The sequence below is a fragment of the Astyanax mexicanus genome, chromosome 18 (genome assembly GCF_023375975.1).
Source record: "Astyanax mexicanus isolate ESR-SI-001 chromosome 18, AstMex3_surface, whole genome shotgun sequence".
NCBI lineage: Eukaryota > Metazoa > Chordata > Actinopteri > Characiformes > Acestrorhamphidae > Astyanax > Astyanax mexicanus.
The window spans coordinates 45,494,181-45,512,097 of record NC_064425.1 but is presented as its reverse complement, the minus strand read 5'-3'; the positions used below and the strand labels follow the sequence as shown (position 1 = coordinate 45,512,097).

General features: G+C 35.9%; 1 protein-coding gene across 5 annotated transcripts in view; it reads right to left on the bottom strand.

The window, feature by feature from the left end:
- Nucleotides 1-3,632: 3,632 nt before the first annotated feature.
- The window catches only part of postnb (periostin, osteoblast specific factor b), a 29,121-nt gene continuing 14,836 nt past the window's right edge, over nt 3,633-17,917 (bottom strand). The window contains exons 10-22 of one of the 5 annotated variants that reach the window (XM_022668753.2): nt 16,197-16,345; nt 15,957-16,093; nt 14,452-14,582; nt 12,440-12,570; nt 11,678-11,780; nt 11,153-11,220; nt 10,452-10,497; nt 10,323-10,337; nt 9,378-9,644; nt 7,976-8,029; nt 7,383-7,454; nt 7,260-7,295; nt 3,633-4,377 (exon numbers count right to left, since the gene is read on the bottom strand). In XM_022668753.2, coding sequence (XP_022524474.2) covers nt 4,337-4,377; nt 7,260-7,295; nt 7,383-7,454; nt 7,976-8,029; nt 9,378-9,644; nt 10,323-10,337; nt 10,452-10,497; nt 11,153-11,220; nt 11,678-11,780; nt 12,440-12,570; nt 14,452-14,582; nt 15,957-16,093; nt 16,197-16,345 — 1,250 coding nt within the window. In that variant the 3' untranslated portion in view covers nt 3,633-4,336. The remainder of the gene's footprint in view (nt 4,378-7,259; nt 7,296-7,382; nt 7,455-7,975; nt 8,030-9,377; nt 9,645-10,322; nt 10,338-10,451; nt 10,498-11,152; nt 11,221-11,677; nt 11,781-12,439; nt 12,571-14,451; nt 14,583-15,956; nt 16,094-16,196; nt 16,346-17,917) is intronic. The other 4 variants (XM_022668754.2, XM_022668755.2, XM_022668756.2 and 1 more) reach the window with 4 other exon arrangements.

The following is a 17,917-nucleotide window of genomic DNA, read 5'->3' as shown; positions in this document are numbered from 1 at the left end:
TTTCATGTTACTTGTTCCTTGTTTTCTTGTTATTTATTTATTAAATTATTATTTATTTTCACCCTACCTGCACTTGTGTCCGCCTCCTCGTCTTCCTGCCTGGGTCTCCGTGACAATAACCATTACTGCACATTTTTAATTTTAATTGAACTTTAAAAATATAATGAATAGCAATCATGAAGCTATCTATAAAAAAATTATGTTTTATTGAAAGGACATGAAGAGCTTAAATGGCAAAAATACAAGGAAAAATTGGGGGGTTGGGGGGGTTCGAAAACTTTTGCCCGTCAGTGAAAAACTACAATCCTCAAACAACTATCTTATCTTATCTTGTCTTATTTCAAAAGTGAAACCCACATTATTTACACAGGGTTGACTCTTTAACCTCTTTTATTTACACACTCAAACCTTACCTACCTTAAGAAGCCTTTGATGCTAAACTCAATGGCTACTTTAGGAGAATAAGAAAGAGAAAACTTAGCCAAACAGACTGAGCAAACAGCAGATATCTGGTACAAAATCTTTGGAGTGTTTAAAAAAAATCTAAAAGCGGTAGGCTGACTGAAGCATGCGGCACTGTTGATGTGTGATACGTAGAAGCTGAAGGCTAAAAGCTAGAAAAGACTAAAAAAGCTAAACCCAGTCTAACTGCACACTGAGTCAACTGGAGACTGAGTGGACAAATAGAGAAGAGCAAAACTATGGACCCTATTTTAGTGATCTATAGCTTATTGATCAATTGCGTATCGTGCAGTTGGATTTAGGGGCGTGTCCTGTGTCTTTGGTATCATGAGGGAGAAAAAAATACTTCTTGGGTAGCTCAAAATGCTTAAAAGTCATGTACTTATTCTCTTAATTAATTATGATTGTGTTTCGGCCGTAATCTGTAATACACCAATCAGCGTGTCACTTGCTCATCATTCCCTTTGAGATCCAGGTGAGCTCTGACTTTGGCATGTTCATATTAAACGCCTGACTGTTGACTGTTGTCAGGGTTTTAATCAGTCAGTGGCGCACAGTCAGTGTATTTTTTTTTTGCCGCCAAGATAGAAATGCACCAGAAATTTACTTAAACACACCTCATTTCAAGACCACCACACCCATCAGTGTAGATATATTTCTAAACTCTGACGCTATTTTAACAGGGCAGGAGTGTAAGGCGTGAAAATAGACTGTTGCCAGGGTGTAAGATAGCAATGAGCATCAGGACGCGCCTTGCACAGAGTGTACAATAGTTCCCTATATGACATATAATAATTAACATTGGGGAATAAAAACAGTTAAAAAAATAAGAACAGATCAGAAAAAGCTTTTTCTTTATTTGCATGTGTTTTTATGGTGTTTTTATGCTACTAAAAGAGTGATTTTATTGATAATGTTTGTTGCAGACAACTGTAAATGAATCCTACTGTGCATCAATATCTGCTGTTGTATGAAAGATCTCTCCTGCAGTTCTGTGGAAAAGAGAATCTGTAAAAATGTGGAAAAACTATAAACTCTATGTTATAACTATAAAAAAGCTTATGGTCACTAATAGCAGAGGAACTGGAGGGATTTGGAAACAGGGAGTGCGTTTTTTGAGTAGGATTCATCCAGCAATTTGACGTAAGGAATTTGGGATAATTATTCAGTTTGTATACAACTTCAGTAGTTTAATGAAGTCTGTAAACAAACATGTCTGCTGAAAATGAGCAGCAGCTGTATTAAATCTGCTGCACAGAGTGAAGGAATAGTCCAGTCAATCACACGACAGCTAAAGAAACCAGTGTATCGTTCAGAATCCAGAAAAAAGTAAAAACTAAAACCCAAGTTAACATATTATTTACAGTTAGGTCCATAAATATTTGGACAGTTAAACAATCTTCATGATTTGGCCTAAATGGATTTAATATTAAATAAATAAGATACTACTGAAGTGTAAACTTTCATGTTTATTTCATGTTTATTTCAAGGGGCTGAACAAGCGTTTAGCATTTCTTTTTTTAAGTGTTTTTTTTTTTACAAAACACTTCTTTTCAAATACTTCTTCAGTAAGTATGATAAACAATTTATTATTTATCAATACCCAGAAAATGTCACGAAATGCATGTATTCAAATAACCCACTCCTACTCATAAGATTTTCACCTCTGTTTGACTACAACTCTTTATCTCCTCATGTTATCAGAGCAGAATCTTGTTATTTTACCTGGAGGTGTTTACACTGGCTATCAGCTCTGCTCCCCACCCAACACAACCCCACCCAGCCAGTGCTGAAACACTGACGGTCCCTCTGTAGATTCTACCCTCAGGACATCCTTTCTGTCCCAGCATGCTGTTCTAACACAGGACCCCATGCTCAGAGTGTCAAATTTGCATATAAGAAATGGTGATAAATAGGGGATGTAATCATGTCTTCAAGTTAAACTGAAATAAACCCTGAGGTTAAACAGGAGAGCATGTACTTAAAATTGATATTTCAGGAGCGTAGAGTAAATACACTGTTAAATTAACAAAAAGAACATTATCATGAAGTAGGGTGTATAAAATGACGAGTTTCTTTCATTTTACCAAATTAAAAACCTCTGGAATATAATCAAGAGGAAGATGGATGATCACAAACCATCAAACCACCAAACTGAACTGCTTGAATTTTTACACCAGGAGTAAAGCAGCATAAAGTTATCCAAAAGCAGTGTGTAAGACTGGTGGAGGAGAGAACATGATGCCAAGATACATAAAAAAAACTGTGATTAAAAACCAACCAGGGTTATTCCACCAAATATTGATTATTTCTGAACTCTTAAAACTTTATGAATATGAACTTGTTTTCTTTGCATTATTTGAGGTCTGAAAATCTTTTTTGTTTTTTCAGCCATTTCAGCCTTATTTTCTGCAAACAAATGCTCTAAATGAGAATATTTTAATATTTTTATTTGGAATTTGGGAGAAATGTTGTCTGTAGTTTATAGAATAAAACAACAATGTTCACCTATAAATAGCAAAATCAGAGAAACTGATTCAGAAACTGTCTTTTCTAATAAATACTGTAGTTAGCGGCTAATGCTCATGCTGCTGCACCCAGCCTTAGTGCTGGAGAAACTTTACTGAAACTCCTGTATAACTCTGTACTTCAGTGGAGTGTCTTTACTGCTCCTTAATACCTGACTGGTAGAATTTATACATAAGGAGCACCGGATTATAAGGAGCTCTGATGATTTTGGGGGAAATTAAAGGGATTTAAGTGCACTCTATCGTCCAAAAAATATGACAAGACTGCTACTGTGTTTTAACCTAAGCCAAAATAACAGGGTTATTATATAGCTAAACTCTCAATAAATACATTATATATCACATTGAAAAGTTTAATAACCTTAATAAACTAAGTATACCTAATGCATTTAAGTATTATATAAGAATTAAAAAACAAAGTTTTACATAAGCCTGTTTAGGAGGATGCACTGAAATCAGTAACCAGTGAGAATCAGTGAGAAGTTTATTGAAGATGTTGCCAGATAATTATTAACATTCAACATTCTATGAATTGTACAAATGATAAAACGAATGTACTGATCAAAGGGGTAATTTCACCAGGGGGAAAAGGTGATGAAGAAAATATTAACACACATAAAAAAGAAGAAAAAGTAGACAAAGTTCTTATCAAAATGTTGCAAACAATTTTATTCTTTAATGGAAACAAAAATACTGAACATGAGCACCACAAAATCTTTGGCCATGCAGAAGAAAACCTCAACCCAACAAAACCTGGACTCTACTTGGCTTTAGGAGTTTCTTAGCAATGTGCACAGATATATTCCCAGAAACACATCTGCTGCAGAAAAATCACATGGGCTTCACGCTCGCGCTTCACTTCTGTAAACAAACGTTATGTTCAAATCATCTGCAGAAAACACACAGACGTGTAATTCCATCATCCTTCCACATCCGTCCCGTTTAACCCTCTAAATCCTAAAGCATTCAGACCTTTCAGGACCTCAACATCTTCTAGACCTTCAGTTTCAGACACTCCTCCTGTGATAAAACGTGAAATTTCTGCAGCAGTCTGACGTTTCAGACGAAACCCTCCATTAAAAAAGACCTTAACAAAATATGTACACACACAAGGACCATTTAACTTCCCTGTTCTGAGCAGATATTTACTGAAAAAGAGAACAGAGTCAGATTATCGTTATCACATCTGTCTCTATGTTTGGTTTAAACCAGGTTCCGACTGAACCAGTTCAATAGCTTCTGATAAGGGAGGTCACTTTTCTTTTACGAGTGATTCCAGGTCCCTTAAACCCTTCTGTTCCTTAAAATGTTTAAGGGTCTGATTTTAACGTTTCCTCTTTTAGCTTCTAGTCCTGGCTGCTCATCCTGGTTCTCCTCCTGGTTCCAGCTGAAAAAGAAAAGAGACGGCAGAAATAAATGATAAAATAAATGAGTTGTTGTCTAATTATTTACTTTTATATCCTTAAATAATATTCATAAGTAACAAATCAATGTAATACATTTCTAATTGTTAAGACATTCTTGTGACAAGAACTTTGGGAAACTCACTATAATAAAACTACCGAACTGTAATATATAGCTTAAATATAAAATATAATATATAAATTGTATGAATAAATTAAAATATCTAAATATTATAGAAAAATGAAAAGTGCTTTGAAATTTATACTTCTTGGAACAGTTTTACTAAAGTTAATGCAAAAAAAAAACACTGCAAAGAAAACATGAAGCAAACACATGGGACATTCATGCAGACAAAATAAAACACAAGACACAATTTTATTAAATGAAAGACGAGACTAGAAAAACCTGAAAAAGAAAAGGTAACAAACAAAACACAGGCCGGGTTTCCATCCAAACGCTTCTCAAATGTTACGTGCAAAATGCTGAAACATCTGGGAGTACAAACACACCAGACAGTTTTGAGAGAGCAGAGCAGAGCCTCATTATTTAAGAACATTATATAGCATTGGGTTTATTTTATTTGGATTTACATTTCAGAATGTTTAATAGCAAGTTTCGTAGAGCGGTGTGTCCTGATTGGACCATTAATAGGACCAATTGTTTCCGTCCACCAGTGCTGAGTAACAGCGCTGATCAGTACTGGAGATTTGTGCTGACTGAGTTTAGAGTAGTTTAAAGTAGCATGGGGTACAATATAGCATCAAAGTGAGTATATGGCAGTATTGTGAGTATAATGTAAGGTAATATAAGACAGTATATGGAAGTATATGGTAGTATGTGGTAGTATAGACCAGTGTTTCTCAACTCCTCACGTGCATATTTCCTTTCCAGAGTCAGCTCGTGTCGGGGTGTGTCCCAATTCACAGGCAGCATACTCTGAAGGATGCGACCCACAGAGGCGGTGTATTACTGCGCAGCTGTGACGCAATCTGTCTTCTAATACAGCCTCTGAAGGATGCAGCCCCTAAATTGGGACACACTGTAAAGTTTTTGTCCCCCCACGCGATGCACGCGCTATTTTATTTCATATTCCGCCAGCAACACACCCTCGTTCTCACCTGAAGTACTGCGCCAGCACACACCCCCCCCACCCCCCCCCACCCCCCGTCCGTAAACTGGGGTGCCTTGACATCTCGCATATACTAAAAGGGAGCCGTGATAGAAAAAAGGTTGAGAAACGCTGGTATAGAGTAGTGTAAGCTAGTATACGAGAGTACATGGTAGTATAGTGAGTCTAGAGAGTGTAGAGTAGTATATGAGAGTATAGGGTAGTGTATGATAGTATAGTCTATTATATGGTAGTATAGGGTTATATAGGGTAGAATATGGTAGTATAGGGTAGTATATGGTAGTATAGGGTTATATAGGGTAGAATATGGTAGTATAGGGTAGTATATGGTAGTATAGGGTAGTATATAGTTGTATATGGTCATGTAGCCTAGTATATAGTAGTATAAGACAGTATAGGGAAGTATATAATAGTATAGTTTAATATATGGTAGTATAGAGTAATATAGGGTAGTATATGGTAGTATAACCTAGTACATAGTAGTCTAAGATAGTATAGGGTAGTGTGTGGTAGCATAGCCTAGTATATGGTAGTATAAAATAGTATAGGGTAGTACAGTAAGTATAGAGAGTGTAGTGTAGTATAAGATATGTATATGGTTCTATAGCCTAGTAGGGTAGTATATGTTTGTATTAGAAAGTATATGGTAGTGTAAGCTAGTTTATGAGAGTATATGGTAGTAAGTAAGTAGGGTAATACAGTGAGTATAGAGAATGTAATGTAGTATAAGATACTATAGAGTAGTAAAGTAGAATAGTGAGTATAGGCTAGTATAGGCTAGTGTAAGCTAGTATATGGTAGTAGTATATGAGAGTATATGGTAGTGTAAAGCGTATAGGGAGTGTAGTGTTGTATACGAGAGTATTGGGTAAGTATAGTGAGAGTAGGGTAGTGTTTGGTAGTGTAAGCTAGTATATAGTAGTAGTATATGAGAGTATATGGTAGTATAGTGAGTATAGGGTAGTATAGGTTAGTATTAGAGAGTATAGGATGGCAGGGAAATGTTTGGCATAAGTGTATCATGCTTCATGCTATCATGAATACACTGTATGTTAAGCAGTAACACATTTCACATCATCCTACCTTTTTACAATAATTTATAGATGTTTAAATTATTATTTATATACAGTATTTGTTTGATTTTGTTTGAAAGCCCTCCACAGATAGAAACATCAATAATACGGCTGAACTGATGAGACAGGAGAGAGTGGAGACAGGAAATAGAAAACATCACATTTTAGCAATGTTGCTAAAATGACCACGCCCACTGGCGCAAAGCTAAAGCAGATAGCACTTCATTTAGTAAATCTGCCCCCTAATATTAAAATCCTTTTTACTTCTGCTACAAACAGTACTGTACTGTTAGTGTACAGTATTTTCTAAATATGGTCATTTTTATGGCCAGCTTTACTTTATGTTAACTATTCATGATCAATAGAAATTACCTAAAATAACTTGAAAGTAAACTCTTCTATTGACTTCTATTTATAAAATTTCAGAAGATTTCAGATTAATATATCATATATCATTGCTGCAGGATAAAAACCTCGTATCTTCTTAGCTTTCATTAGAACTCAAAGTAAAACAAGATTTACTTTCAAGTCATTTTGGAGCATTTCTATTCGTGCATTCATCATGAAGTATTAATACAATGTAAAAAAAACTATATTTAATATGCTATTTATGGACCATCACTGATCTAAATGATCTATGATCTAAATCTCTAAGGGGTGTACCTGGCACCCGTCTCCCAGGAACTCGTCTTGGTCCCTCTGTAGAAAATCAATCAGACAACAAATGTCTTAACTAACAATACTCTCCTTATTGATCAGTATCTCAGCGTTTTTTCAGGAGCTCACCTTGAATGGCTTTGGTGAGTCTTTCACTGTCTGAGTCGAAGTCTGAGATGGAACTGTACTCAGTTTGAGGTCCTGAACGAGAGAAACGATCAAACTGAGTTCATATTTAAAAGCTTTTGATTGAAAAGACAAAAAGAAGAGAAAGAATGAAAGAGAACTTTGAGAGAAAATCTGAAAAGACAATGGAAAAACGTTCTATAGACGACTGCACCTCTGTTATTCTTCCACCTGTAAAGTTTTAGATGTTTTAGACCCCAAGAAAGTGAAATTCGTAGGAATTTGAACAGTTATAAGGAGTTATGTTGAGGTTAGATGTGTTTAAACTGTGTTTATTAGTGAAACCTTTTCACCATTTACCCGTAATTTGAGTGAAACCAAAAGAAATCGTTATCACTCATAATTCCTACGAATTCTTTGGGAATTCGGGTTGCCAGAGCATAGAGCGTTGGTGATACAGAAGGAAAAAAAAAAGAATTAATGTTAATTTAAACCCAAGGTTGTGAGTTATGTGAGTTAGTTTTTTTTTATTTTAGAGTGTTTTATCCCAACCTATATCATGCTTAAAGAAAGTGTTGCTTGAGATATCACACTACCATGGAGCTCCATATTGGAGGAGCCATATTGGCTTCTGATCATGTACTCAGGACCTGTTGATGCAGAATATTAAGCACGGTTAATCACTTTTACACACTTTTACATTCTCAGCGCACACGAAAGGCTCTGAATTACTGCAGGAAAAAAAATGTCTAGGCTTGTAAAACCTTTGTAAGCATGCGTTTATGAGTGAAAATAAATATAGTCATTATTTTCACCAATTAAACAATTCCAGTATTGGAAGATTTTCAGTCTTCGCAAAGTAATGAGGAATTGTGTTTCGATGTGAGAAAGATTTAGACTTGAGTCTTTTTGAAAAAGATGGCCACCAATTAAACTTTTTAATGATTTAGGTCTTCATCACCAACAGCACTAAACACTAAACACATGGGAATAGGCAAATATACAGATACACTTGTTCATATTTATGTGGCTTGTGCACGAATGGATAACATACCCAATTTTAGGAACACATCTGAAAGATACCCAAATCTGATTCGGAAATATTGGATTAGGTTTACACAGCCCTGAAAAAAACTGATTTGAGTCACTTCAGGCTTGTAACATAGCCTCGGCTCATTCGTACCGGCCTAAAAGACCAAGTTTGTTCAAGACTTCAAGTTTCTTTGCAATGTTAGGACCAGTGATGGGAGTTACAGCGTTGAAATAAACGGTGTTACTAACGCCGTTATTTTTTCCAGTAATGAGTAATCTAACTAATTACTCTGACTGTAACTATAACACCGTTACCATTTCCCCATTACACCCCGTTACTGCACGTTACTTTAGCCGCTCAATGAACTTTTAACTTCTCGCATACAGACAAAAGTGCAAGTGTGTGAGTCACAAGGGAGAGGAGGATGAGACCAGTTTCTCTAGGGGTCCGCAGGCTCATCCTCAGAGGAAGACAGTATTCTGTAGTGAGCACTTTAAATCAGGGATCTCAACCTCGCGGCCCGCAGAGCGATATTTTGTGGCCCGCGACTTGAAATAAAATTTTAGTGTTAATGCGGCGCACCCGCAAGAATCCTCTCCCTGTCCACCAGCACAGCGCATCCTATTCATTTACATAGAGAGAGCGCCCGCATGAGCGCAGCCCCGCCCTCCGACAAAAAGTACGAGCCTCACACACACAGAACACAATATAACGCAATAGTTATTCTTACTGGTAACTAGTTACTTTTATAGTGGAGTAACTCAGTTAGTGACTTAGTTACTTTTTTGGAGAAGTAACTAGTAACTATAACTAATTACTTTTTAAAAGTAACGTGCCCAACACTGGACCAAATATTAAAGTGACTCACATCTGATTTTAAAAGACTGGATTGGACATGAAAAAAACAGATTCACATTAATTTACCCTGTAAATGTAAACTCAACCAAAAAGTACATTAGATTCACCTTCAATGACCCGGGTAACTTTGGTAAGAGCTGGCTCGCCTTCGATGACCCTCGTGACCTTGGTGAAACTTGGCTCTCCCTCGATGACTCTTGTGACCTTGGTGAAAGTTGGCTCTCCTTCAATGACCCTCGTGACCTTGGTGAAAGTTGGATCACCCTCGATGACCCTTGTGACCTTGGTGAAGGTTGGATCACCCTCGATGACTCGTGTAACTTTAGTGAAAGAGGGATCTCCCTCGATGATTCTGGTCACTTTGGTCACATCACCTGTGAAAAAATGGAGACAAAATGAAACAAAATATTCACAATACAGTAATTCAGGGCTTTTTCACACTCTTCGCCTCTTTTTCTGAGGTTCACTTGCAAGAGTGAAAGCTACTATCCTCTCCTGGTGCTGCGTGTGGGGTCGTGATTGGTGTGATTGGTTCATTTTGTAATATAATGCTTTAACTTATCGGGTTACTTCCCTATGCATTTATATATCCTAATAAATTCATACTGTGATAGAACTGGAGAGAGGGTATTAAAAATCAGCCAATGGTATTAAATGTGTATTAAAACAAACCAGCGATAATAAGCTCCTCCTCCAAACAAAACCAGAATCCGGTCCTGGGTGTGCACTTTATTTATTATGGACGAGTGTGAAAACACCCTTAGTTACTGGTCACAATTTTCTCCTGTACATTAATAGATGTTGAAAATGTGAATATTGATATATATGAGCTAATTCTACTGTGCACTAATGTCCTTAGAGTGAACAACGTTTGAGAAGCAAGTTGTTTATCATACTAATCCATTAATATGACGTCAACATAAACATATTAAATTATTAACTAAACTAAACATATTTTTGTACCACAATTGTTTTTTTTTATGTTTTTTAAAATTCATTTCTGCCAGTGAAAATCCAGCTTATGTTGTTTTCTGCAGCTCTCTTCACATTACCTGTGATGATTCTCTCTGAAAGAGAAAAGAAAACAAAGAATATTTTAAGTAACTTCAATAAAAAGTTTTTTACATTAATAAAACGTATGTATAAAAAGTAGGATCTTTGCTGTTAAACGTTAAACTTACTTATGAATGTCAGAGGAATCTCCTTAAATCTGTATCCCGACACAAACTGTTACGATAAAAGAACTGTGTTAAGCAACAGACATGAAATCAGACTTTATTCAATGTTAATGAATAGAAAAGTAGCTTAAACACAATGAGTTTCTTTGATTTTACCAAATTAAAAACCTCTGGAATATAATCAAGAGGAAGATGGATGATCACAAACCATCAAACCACCAAACTGAACTGCTTGAATTTTTGCACCAGGAGTAAAGCAGCATAAAGTTATCCAAAAGCAGTGTGTAAGACTGGTGGAGGAGAACATGATTCCAAGATGCATGACATTAAAACTGTGATTAAAAACCAACCAGGGTTATTCCACCAAATATTGATTATTTATGAACTCTTAAAACTTTATGAATATGAACTTGTTTTCTTTGCATTATTTGACGTCTGAAAGCTCTGCATCTTTTTTGTTATTTCAGTCATTTCTCATTTTCTGTAAATAAATGCTCTAAATGAGAATATTTTTATTTGTAATTTGGGAGAAATGTTGTCTGTAGTTTATAGAATAAAACAACAATGTTCATTTTACTCAAACATAAACCTATAAATAGCAAAATCAGAGAAACTGATTCAGAAACTGAAGTGATCTCTTTATTTTTTTTACAGAGCTGTTTAAGTGTGAAAAATTATGGGGATTAAATGGTTCAGATTTCTACCTTGATCTGGATGAATCTGGTGAAACGTCTCAGAAGGGCGAGGAGCTCCTGGTTTCCAACAGGAATGTCTGTAAATTAGTATTCACATATTTAATCTAATGTATCGTTTATTAGACGTCTGATACTGGTGTTAAATGCAGTTCTGCAGTTCTTTTTTTTTTTGTAAATATATTTTTAGTGTTTTTTTTTTCCTTTTTCCAAAGAACAGGTACATATAGACACAAAATTAAAACACTATGAATAACCCAACACATTTTGCACACACCCCAAAAAAACAAATGAATAAAATATCCAAAAAATATATATATAGCAGACATTCACATATATCTGCCTACATAAAAATTACATACAAGTGCTCAAAGCACTCCTACATAATACTATTTAATACATTTTACTTATTACATATTTATTTCAGGATAGCTTATCTTTTAACTTATCTCTAGCACAAGAACGTCAAGAAAAAAATATAAGAAAGAAATATAAGAAAAAAAAAATCCTCCAAAGGGTTAGTTCTGCAGTTCTTACCTTCAGGGTAAAGAAGGTTCTTCACAAAGTGAATAACTCCGTTTGTGGCCATGAGGTCGGACTCTGGAACTTTCACTGAGTTCACCTGCATGCTGTCGTTAGCCTGCATCAGAGCAAGAGCACAGGGTTTATTAGATAAATTAATAATTCAAATTCAATTTTTAGACTCGGTTTTAGCTTTCCTGCTACTGTTAAAGTCTGTTTTACTGAAGTCATTTACTTCTTAATTCCAGCCTAAAATATTTTGTATTTCCTAAAAAAAGTTAAAGCCAAGAAGATGTACGTGTGCGCTCCCGGGAGAGGGTGCTTTTCCTGGCGGGGGTGCTGAATTCGGCACAACACCGGTGCAGTGTTAAATATTCTAAGAAAGAGACTTTGCAGTTTTTATAAAATACTAAAAATCCCACTAAAAATAAATAGTTTAAATTGCTGAGATGATTTCATCCTAAAAACAAGTCTAATGCCCTGCCCTGCAGATTCCTTTCTTCCCTCCTTCCTCCTTCCTCCTGACCCTGTAATCATAATTTTCTTCTACTTTGTAAACAGGAACTATAGTTTATGGTCCTGAAGCTCACAGTCTTGTTAAAGTCTGAAACCCAGTGATTTAATAAGAGTGATTTGCTGTACCTGTAGAAAGCCCTGCTGGTGTGAGGCAGCAGGAAACGCTGTGAATGGGTTCTAATAGAGGCTTATGGCTGGAAATGAAAATCACATGCGCTGGATTTCACAGTCAGGGGGACTTTAGACCTTTTTAATACTTACAAACAGGACTTTGAGGTTGCTGCCCTGGAGAGATTTCAGCAGGTTAGTGACTCCGGTCTCCAGGCCTCCGCCGATGAAGATGCCTTTGCTGAAGTGGTAGAGCAGGATCGCTTTGAGAGCGTTGGGGTCGCCTTATTACAGAGAGATTTTATTATTATTATTATTTTTATACACTGTAAATTTCAGTTAGAATAACAAATATTTACTTTTTACAAATGATTAAGAAGTATATATACATAAGCTGCACTTAAAATCCTTTAATTTTCCCAAAAATCATGAGAGCTCCTTATAATCCGGTGCTCCTTATGAATGAATTCTACCAGTAATTCCTAAAAAAAACTTTTTATTCTAAAGTTAAACGAGTGCTGGATGTTAATCTACAACGAGATTTCTCTACTGAAAACTCTACTTTATTTACAGTAAGTCTAGATTTCCAATATTTTGTGTAAGGGTGAGTTTTTAGTAAAGTTTCTCCAGCACTAAGGCTGGGTGCAGCAGCATTAGCATTAGCATTAGCCGGTATCCATGCTAAGCGCTAGCTCTTTTGCCATTTAGAGGTGAGTATATCAGACTGTAGTCTGCTGTAGTTTACCGTGTTAAAACAAACTACGTGAGACAAACCGCTAGCTGAGAGAGACCTGCCTGGGTTATTGGAACACTCAGGGTTCCTCAGTATAGTGCTGCGGTTAGCCGCTAATGCTAATGCTAATGCTGCTGCACCCAGCCTTAGTGCTGGAGAAACTTCACTAAAAACTCACCCTTTAGACAAAAGACTGGAAATATAAGGTTACTTTAAATAAACAGAATTGCTTTAATCACCCAAATAAACATTTTTTTTAGGAAATAAATTTGTGTAGATTAACATTTAGACATTTTTGGATACTGTGCCTTATAATCCGGTGCGCCTTATAAATAAAAAAAAATCATCTTTTCAGCTTTGTGAAAATGTGTGAAGTGTGTGGTTTTGTATTGTCTTGTTGAAAAATGCTTGCAAATAAACTGAAATAAATATTTATTTAGTTTTTGCTCACTACTTTCTTTCTGTTCACATGGAACATAGAATAGTGAAGAATAGTGAGATCAGTATTAATAAAAGCAAAAGGAGTGAACTACCAACATCAGCCTAGTGATTAAGGGATTAGTGAGGATTAAATATGCTTTATTTAAGAATAGGCTGCCTAATTTACTCCGCTGAGTAATTCTGCTGAAGTCATAAAGGGCCAATTTCCCAAACAAGGATTAGGATCTGTTTTTTAATGGAATAATGATTCAGAATGTGGTCTACACTGTGAGTAATATTAATTACAGTCTGGAAATGATGTTTAAACATTAATAGACATTTGCTCATCTGGTATTTTCTTATAAAATCAGAATATTTTTTATTTTGTTGCGTCAGTAATGGCCGACACTCTTCTGGGAAAACTCTACACTGGATCTTGCGACAGTGGAATATTATAGGATGATTATAATTTGTGTGAATTGATTGCGTTTAGAGTTTATATGTAATCTGAAGACATGCGGGATGTGTTCATCCACACAGAATCTTATGAAACAGATACAGTGTAAATAATGTACTGTAACTCAAAATCCATATACAGTATGTATCTGTGTTTTAATCTATTTGATTTTATTTTATAAATAAAGTAGAGGGTTAAATATCAGATCTGATGTGTGAGGTTTTGTATTTCATAAAAAAAAAATATGATTTATTAAGTTGGCTGTAACAGCTGTGTATTTATTTCTATGTTTGCTAAATTCTATGTTTATAGTTGTATTTTTTTTATGATACTGCCGTCTAATTTTTGTTTATTAATTCATTTTTTTAAATCTTTTTATTTTTTACTTTGCTCAGTCCTAAGAAAATCTAGAAAGGATAAGTTACTCATTACAACCTACTTCTTTTTATTTACAACTTGCAAATAAAAAAATCCTAATTTTTATATTGTGTGCTGGATGTTATCTTTCTCCACAGACTATAATTACACTATATTTACATGCACATTAAGACCTACTCTTCAGGAGGGCGATGTCTCTCTGACTCAGGCCGGACAGAGCCTCGTCGGTCGGGGCGAACAGAGTAAAATCTCCCTCCTGTTTCAGCAGATCAGTCAGTCCAGCCGCCTCCATCAGAGACAAGAAGATCCTGAAATAAAGCAGATTAAAATAATTACTCTCAACTCCTACTGCAGAATCTCCAAATTTCCAAATTCATCACCATTCTTTATATTATCTATATACCTTAACTATGAAATATAGTATTAATAATGCCCACATTGCTCACATTACTATTAATAACACTAAATAGTAACTGTAATAGGACAGTTAATTGGTTGCTTTTCATGGATGTGGACAATTTGTGACTTCCTTAATGTGGATTATTTCACTATAATTTCACTATAGTTTCTATACAATTATATAGGTTCAGGGTTTGTGATACTTGCTGATTTTGTAATGTTACCATATTTAGCAAAATCAGAACATGCAATTAAAACTTTTCTTAGGAGGTTTTACAGGCGTGTTAGCTGAGTCATACGGTGGCCGAGAAAGCCCAGCGCAGTGCAAATTGAAAAGCGCTGCAAAAGCACAAAACACATCCATCAAAATTACAACACAGGCGCAGCAAATAGAAAAACGCGCTGCAAATAGAACCACAACACAACGGAAGTGAGTCACAACACAACGGAATTTTCCCGGGGGACCTTAAAAGATACTGTACCAGCTAAGCTGCGTCTTCAGTAACGTCTCGGACTTCACTATGTGTACAAAGGACAATAAGTGGCAAACAAGGCGTTTTGTGAAGCAGAACTTTTAATAATATGCACACAACCGTGGTAATCACAGGTAATAAACATAACTTACTTTTCAGAAGCTTGTTTTCCACTTACTGTCCTTTGTATACAGCTGGTACAGCATCTTTTATGGTCCCCCGGGAAAATTCCGTTGTGTTGTGACTCACTTCCGTTGTGTTGTGGTTGTATTTGCAGCGCGTTTTTCTATTTGCTGCGCCTGTGTTGTAATTTTGATGGATGTGTTTTGTGCTTTTGCAGCGCTTTTCAATTTGCACTGCGCTGGGCTTTCTCGGCCACCGTAGAGTCATCAAAAAAAATAAAGGTTTCAGAATTAAATGATTAATGCGTTCAAAAAGCACACATTTCTGCCCAGTATAACTATTTTCTTTTGAATTTTTGTAAAGATATTGAGGAATTCTGCTGGTTTTATGAAGTACTGAGAATTCTATGAAGTACTAAATTCAGTTGACAGATCTCCTTATTATTCTGTAATATGGATGTAAGATGCATAGTTACAAGCCATCAAACCACCAAACTGAACTGCTTGAATTTTTGCACCAGGAGTAAAGCAGCATAAAGTTATCCAAAAGCAGTGTGTAAGACTGGTGGAGGAGAAGAACATGATGCCAAGATGCATGAAAAAAACTGTGATTAAAAACCAACCAGGGTTATTCCACCAAATATTGATTATTTCTGAACTCTTAAAACTTTATGAATATAAACTTTACTTGAATCCTCCGTGTTCAGTCAGCAGTTTGAACATGCTGGACTCGGCTGGTTTGATGAAGGTCTTCATCAGATGAAGAGCGCCGTTCGCTCCCTCTTTACTTCCACGGATCAGACAGGCGTTCTCAATGCAGACGGCCTTTAGAAACAGGAGGATATCCGTGAATTTAGAGCTTAAAATTCAATAAATGTATTAATCAATAAAATTTTCTGTATGGTGAGAAAGTAGCGTAGGGACTGACCGTGCGATAAACAAACACTCTGAGGAACTTTCCGCCCAGGGTCTCCAGCCGCTGCCCGTTATACAGCTGACCCAGCACAATCTTACTCTTCAGAACGTGGTTCTCCAGAATGATCTTCAGTAAACGCTGGTCCATAGACATCACCTCATCTGTTAAAGACATCAGACAGAAAGGAAAAATTACGTTTCAGTGGTTAAAAAATTGATCAATGTCCTTTTTTCTATGTCTTTAACCAAAATTACGAGTATAGCCAATTGTGCTCTCTCAGACTCCGGCTGCTGATGGCCAGCAGCATTCTCCAGAATTCCAACCAGCCTTAGCACATTATTTTAAAGTTGAAAACACATGAATTAATGTTGTTTTTCACACCAAGCATTGTCTGAATGCAACCCTACAAGTAAATGCTTTGTACTTTTAAATGTTTTTAAAACACTGACTCAACTGCACACTGCATTATAGAGAGCATAATCAGTCCTGCTTTTAAATAGTAATTAATGTACTCAGTTCAGAATAAGATTTGAATGTTGTTTTTAGGACCTGGCTGTCACCATGAAGATTATATTCTGACTACAATCACATGTATCACCATACAGTAAATATTGTGTATTTTGAAAATGTCTTTAAATATTTCGGTAAAATATTGTGTTATCACCTAGTCCTACTTTATGGAACATTTTTTATGTATTTGCATTATATCTACAAAGAACTGCAAACTAAAACAGAACAGAAGAGAGCAGAAGTGGACAGAGAGCAGAGAAACAGAAAGAGTGGAAATTTATGTGAGATTTCTATTATACGCGTTAAAACCATTAAAGCTCTACTGCTGCACGATGGGCGTGTCCTCTGTGATTTCCTGAGTGTCCATTCGTCAGTTTCACACAAAACAAACGAAGGCGGGATTCACCAATTACAGACGAGAGAAAGAAGATGGCGACCAGACACCATTGGTTAGAGCCTTTTAGCTTAATTTATTTATTTTTATATCATCTTTTTATTGGGTTTTCCATTATTTACAACAATATTAAAAAATGAAAATATACAAAAGTATACTAAGTCCAGGGTAGTAGTATAATACAGACGATGAAAAAAATACTGTATATAAACAGTATTACTTCTAGTGCCAAGTCTAAACACATAAAAGACATAATATAATAAGATGTAAAGATAAATATCTAGAAGGAAACTCAGTTAGCCTTTTTCTAGATACAGTTGTAGAGTTTTCCAGAGGTAACAATTTGTCAATCAGTACTAGTCTTAATATACAGTCCCACTACATATAATGCAGTTTTTGCATTTTCCTTTCTTTTAGTTTCTGCAGTTTAAGTAAAGCACATTTCCACACGTTTTCTCTTATTGTAGCCTGGAGCACTATCCCTTTCCCCTGAGCTGCACAGGGTAAGTGGGCTAAATTGCCCCGTAAATAGCAAATGAAGACTGTTTCTACACTGTCATAAATCATAAACACACTGCATTTACAAGGACAGGGCGAGTGGCCCGGCTCCTCCTTCTGGGAGGTCTACTGTTTTACTCTGGGAAAAATCACTGTAAGCTGGAGACCTGAACTTTACTTACTATACAATAAATGCTCTGTACTGGAACAGATCCATTATTCCCATTAAAGCATCGTTTACATCCATTTTTACAAGAAACAGCTCCAGTTTTATGTCTGACCATTTTTGGTATCAACCAGATGCCTGTTTCAGGAGGTCCTGTAGCATAAA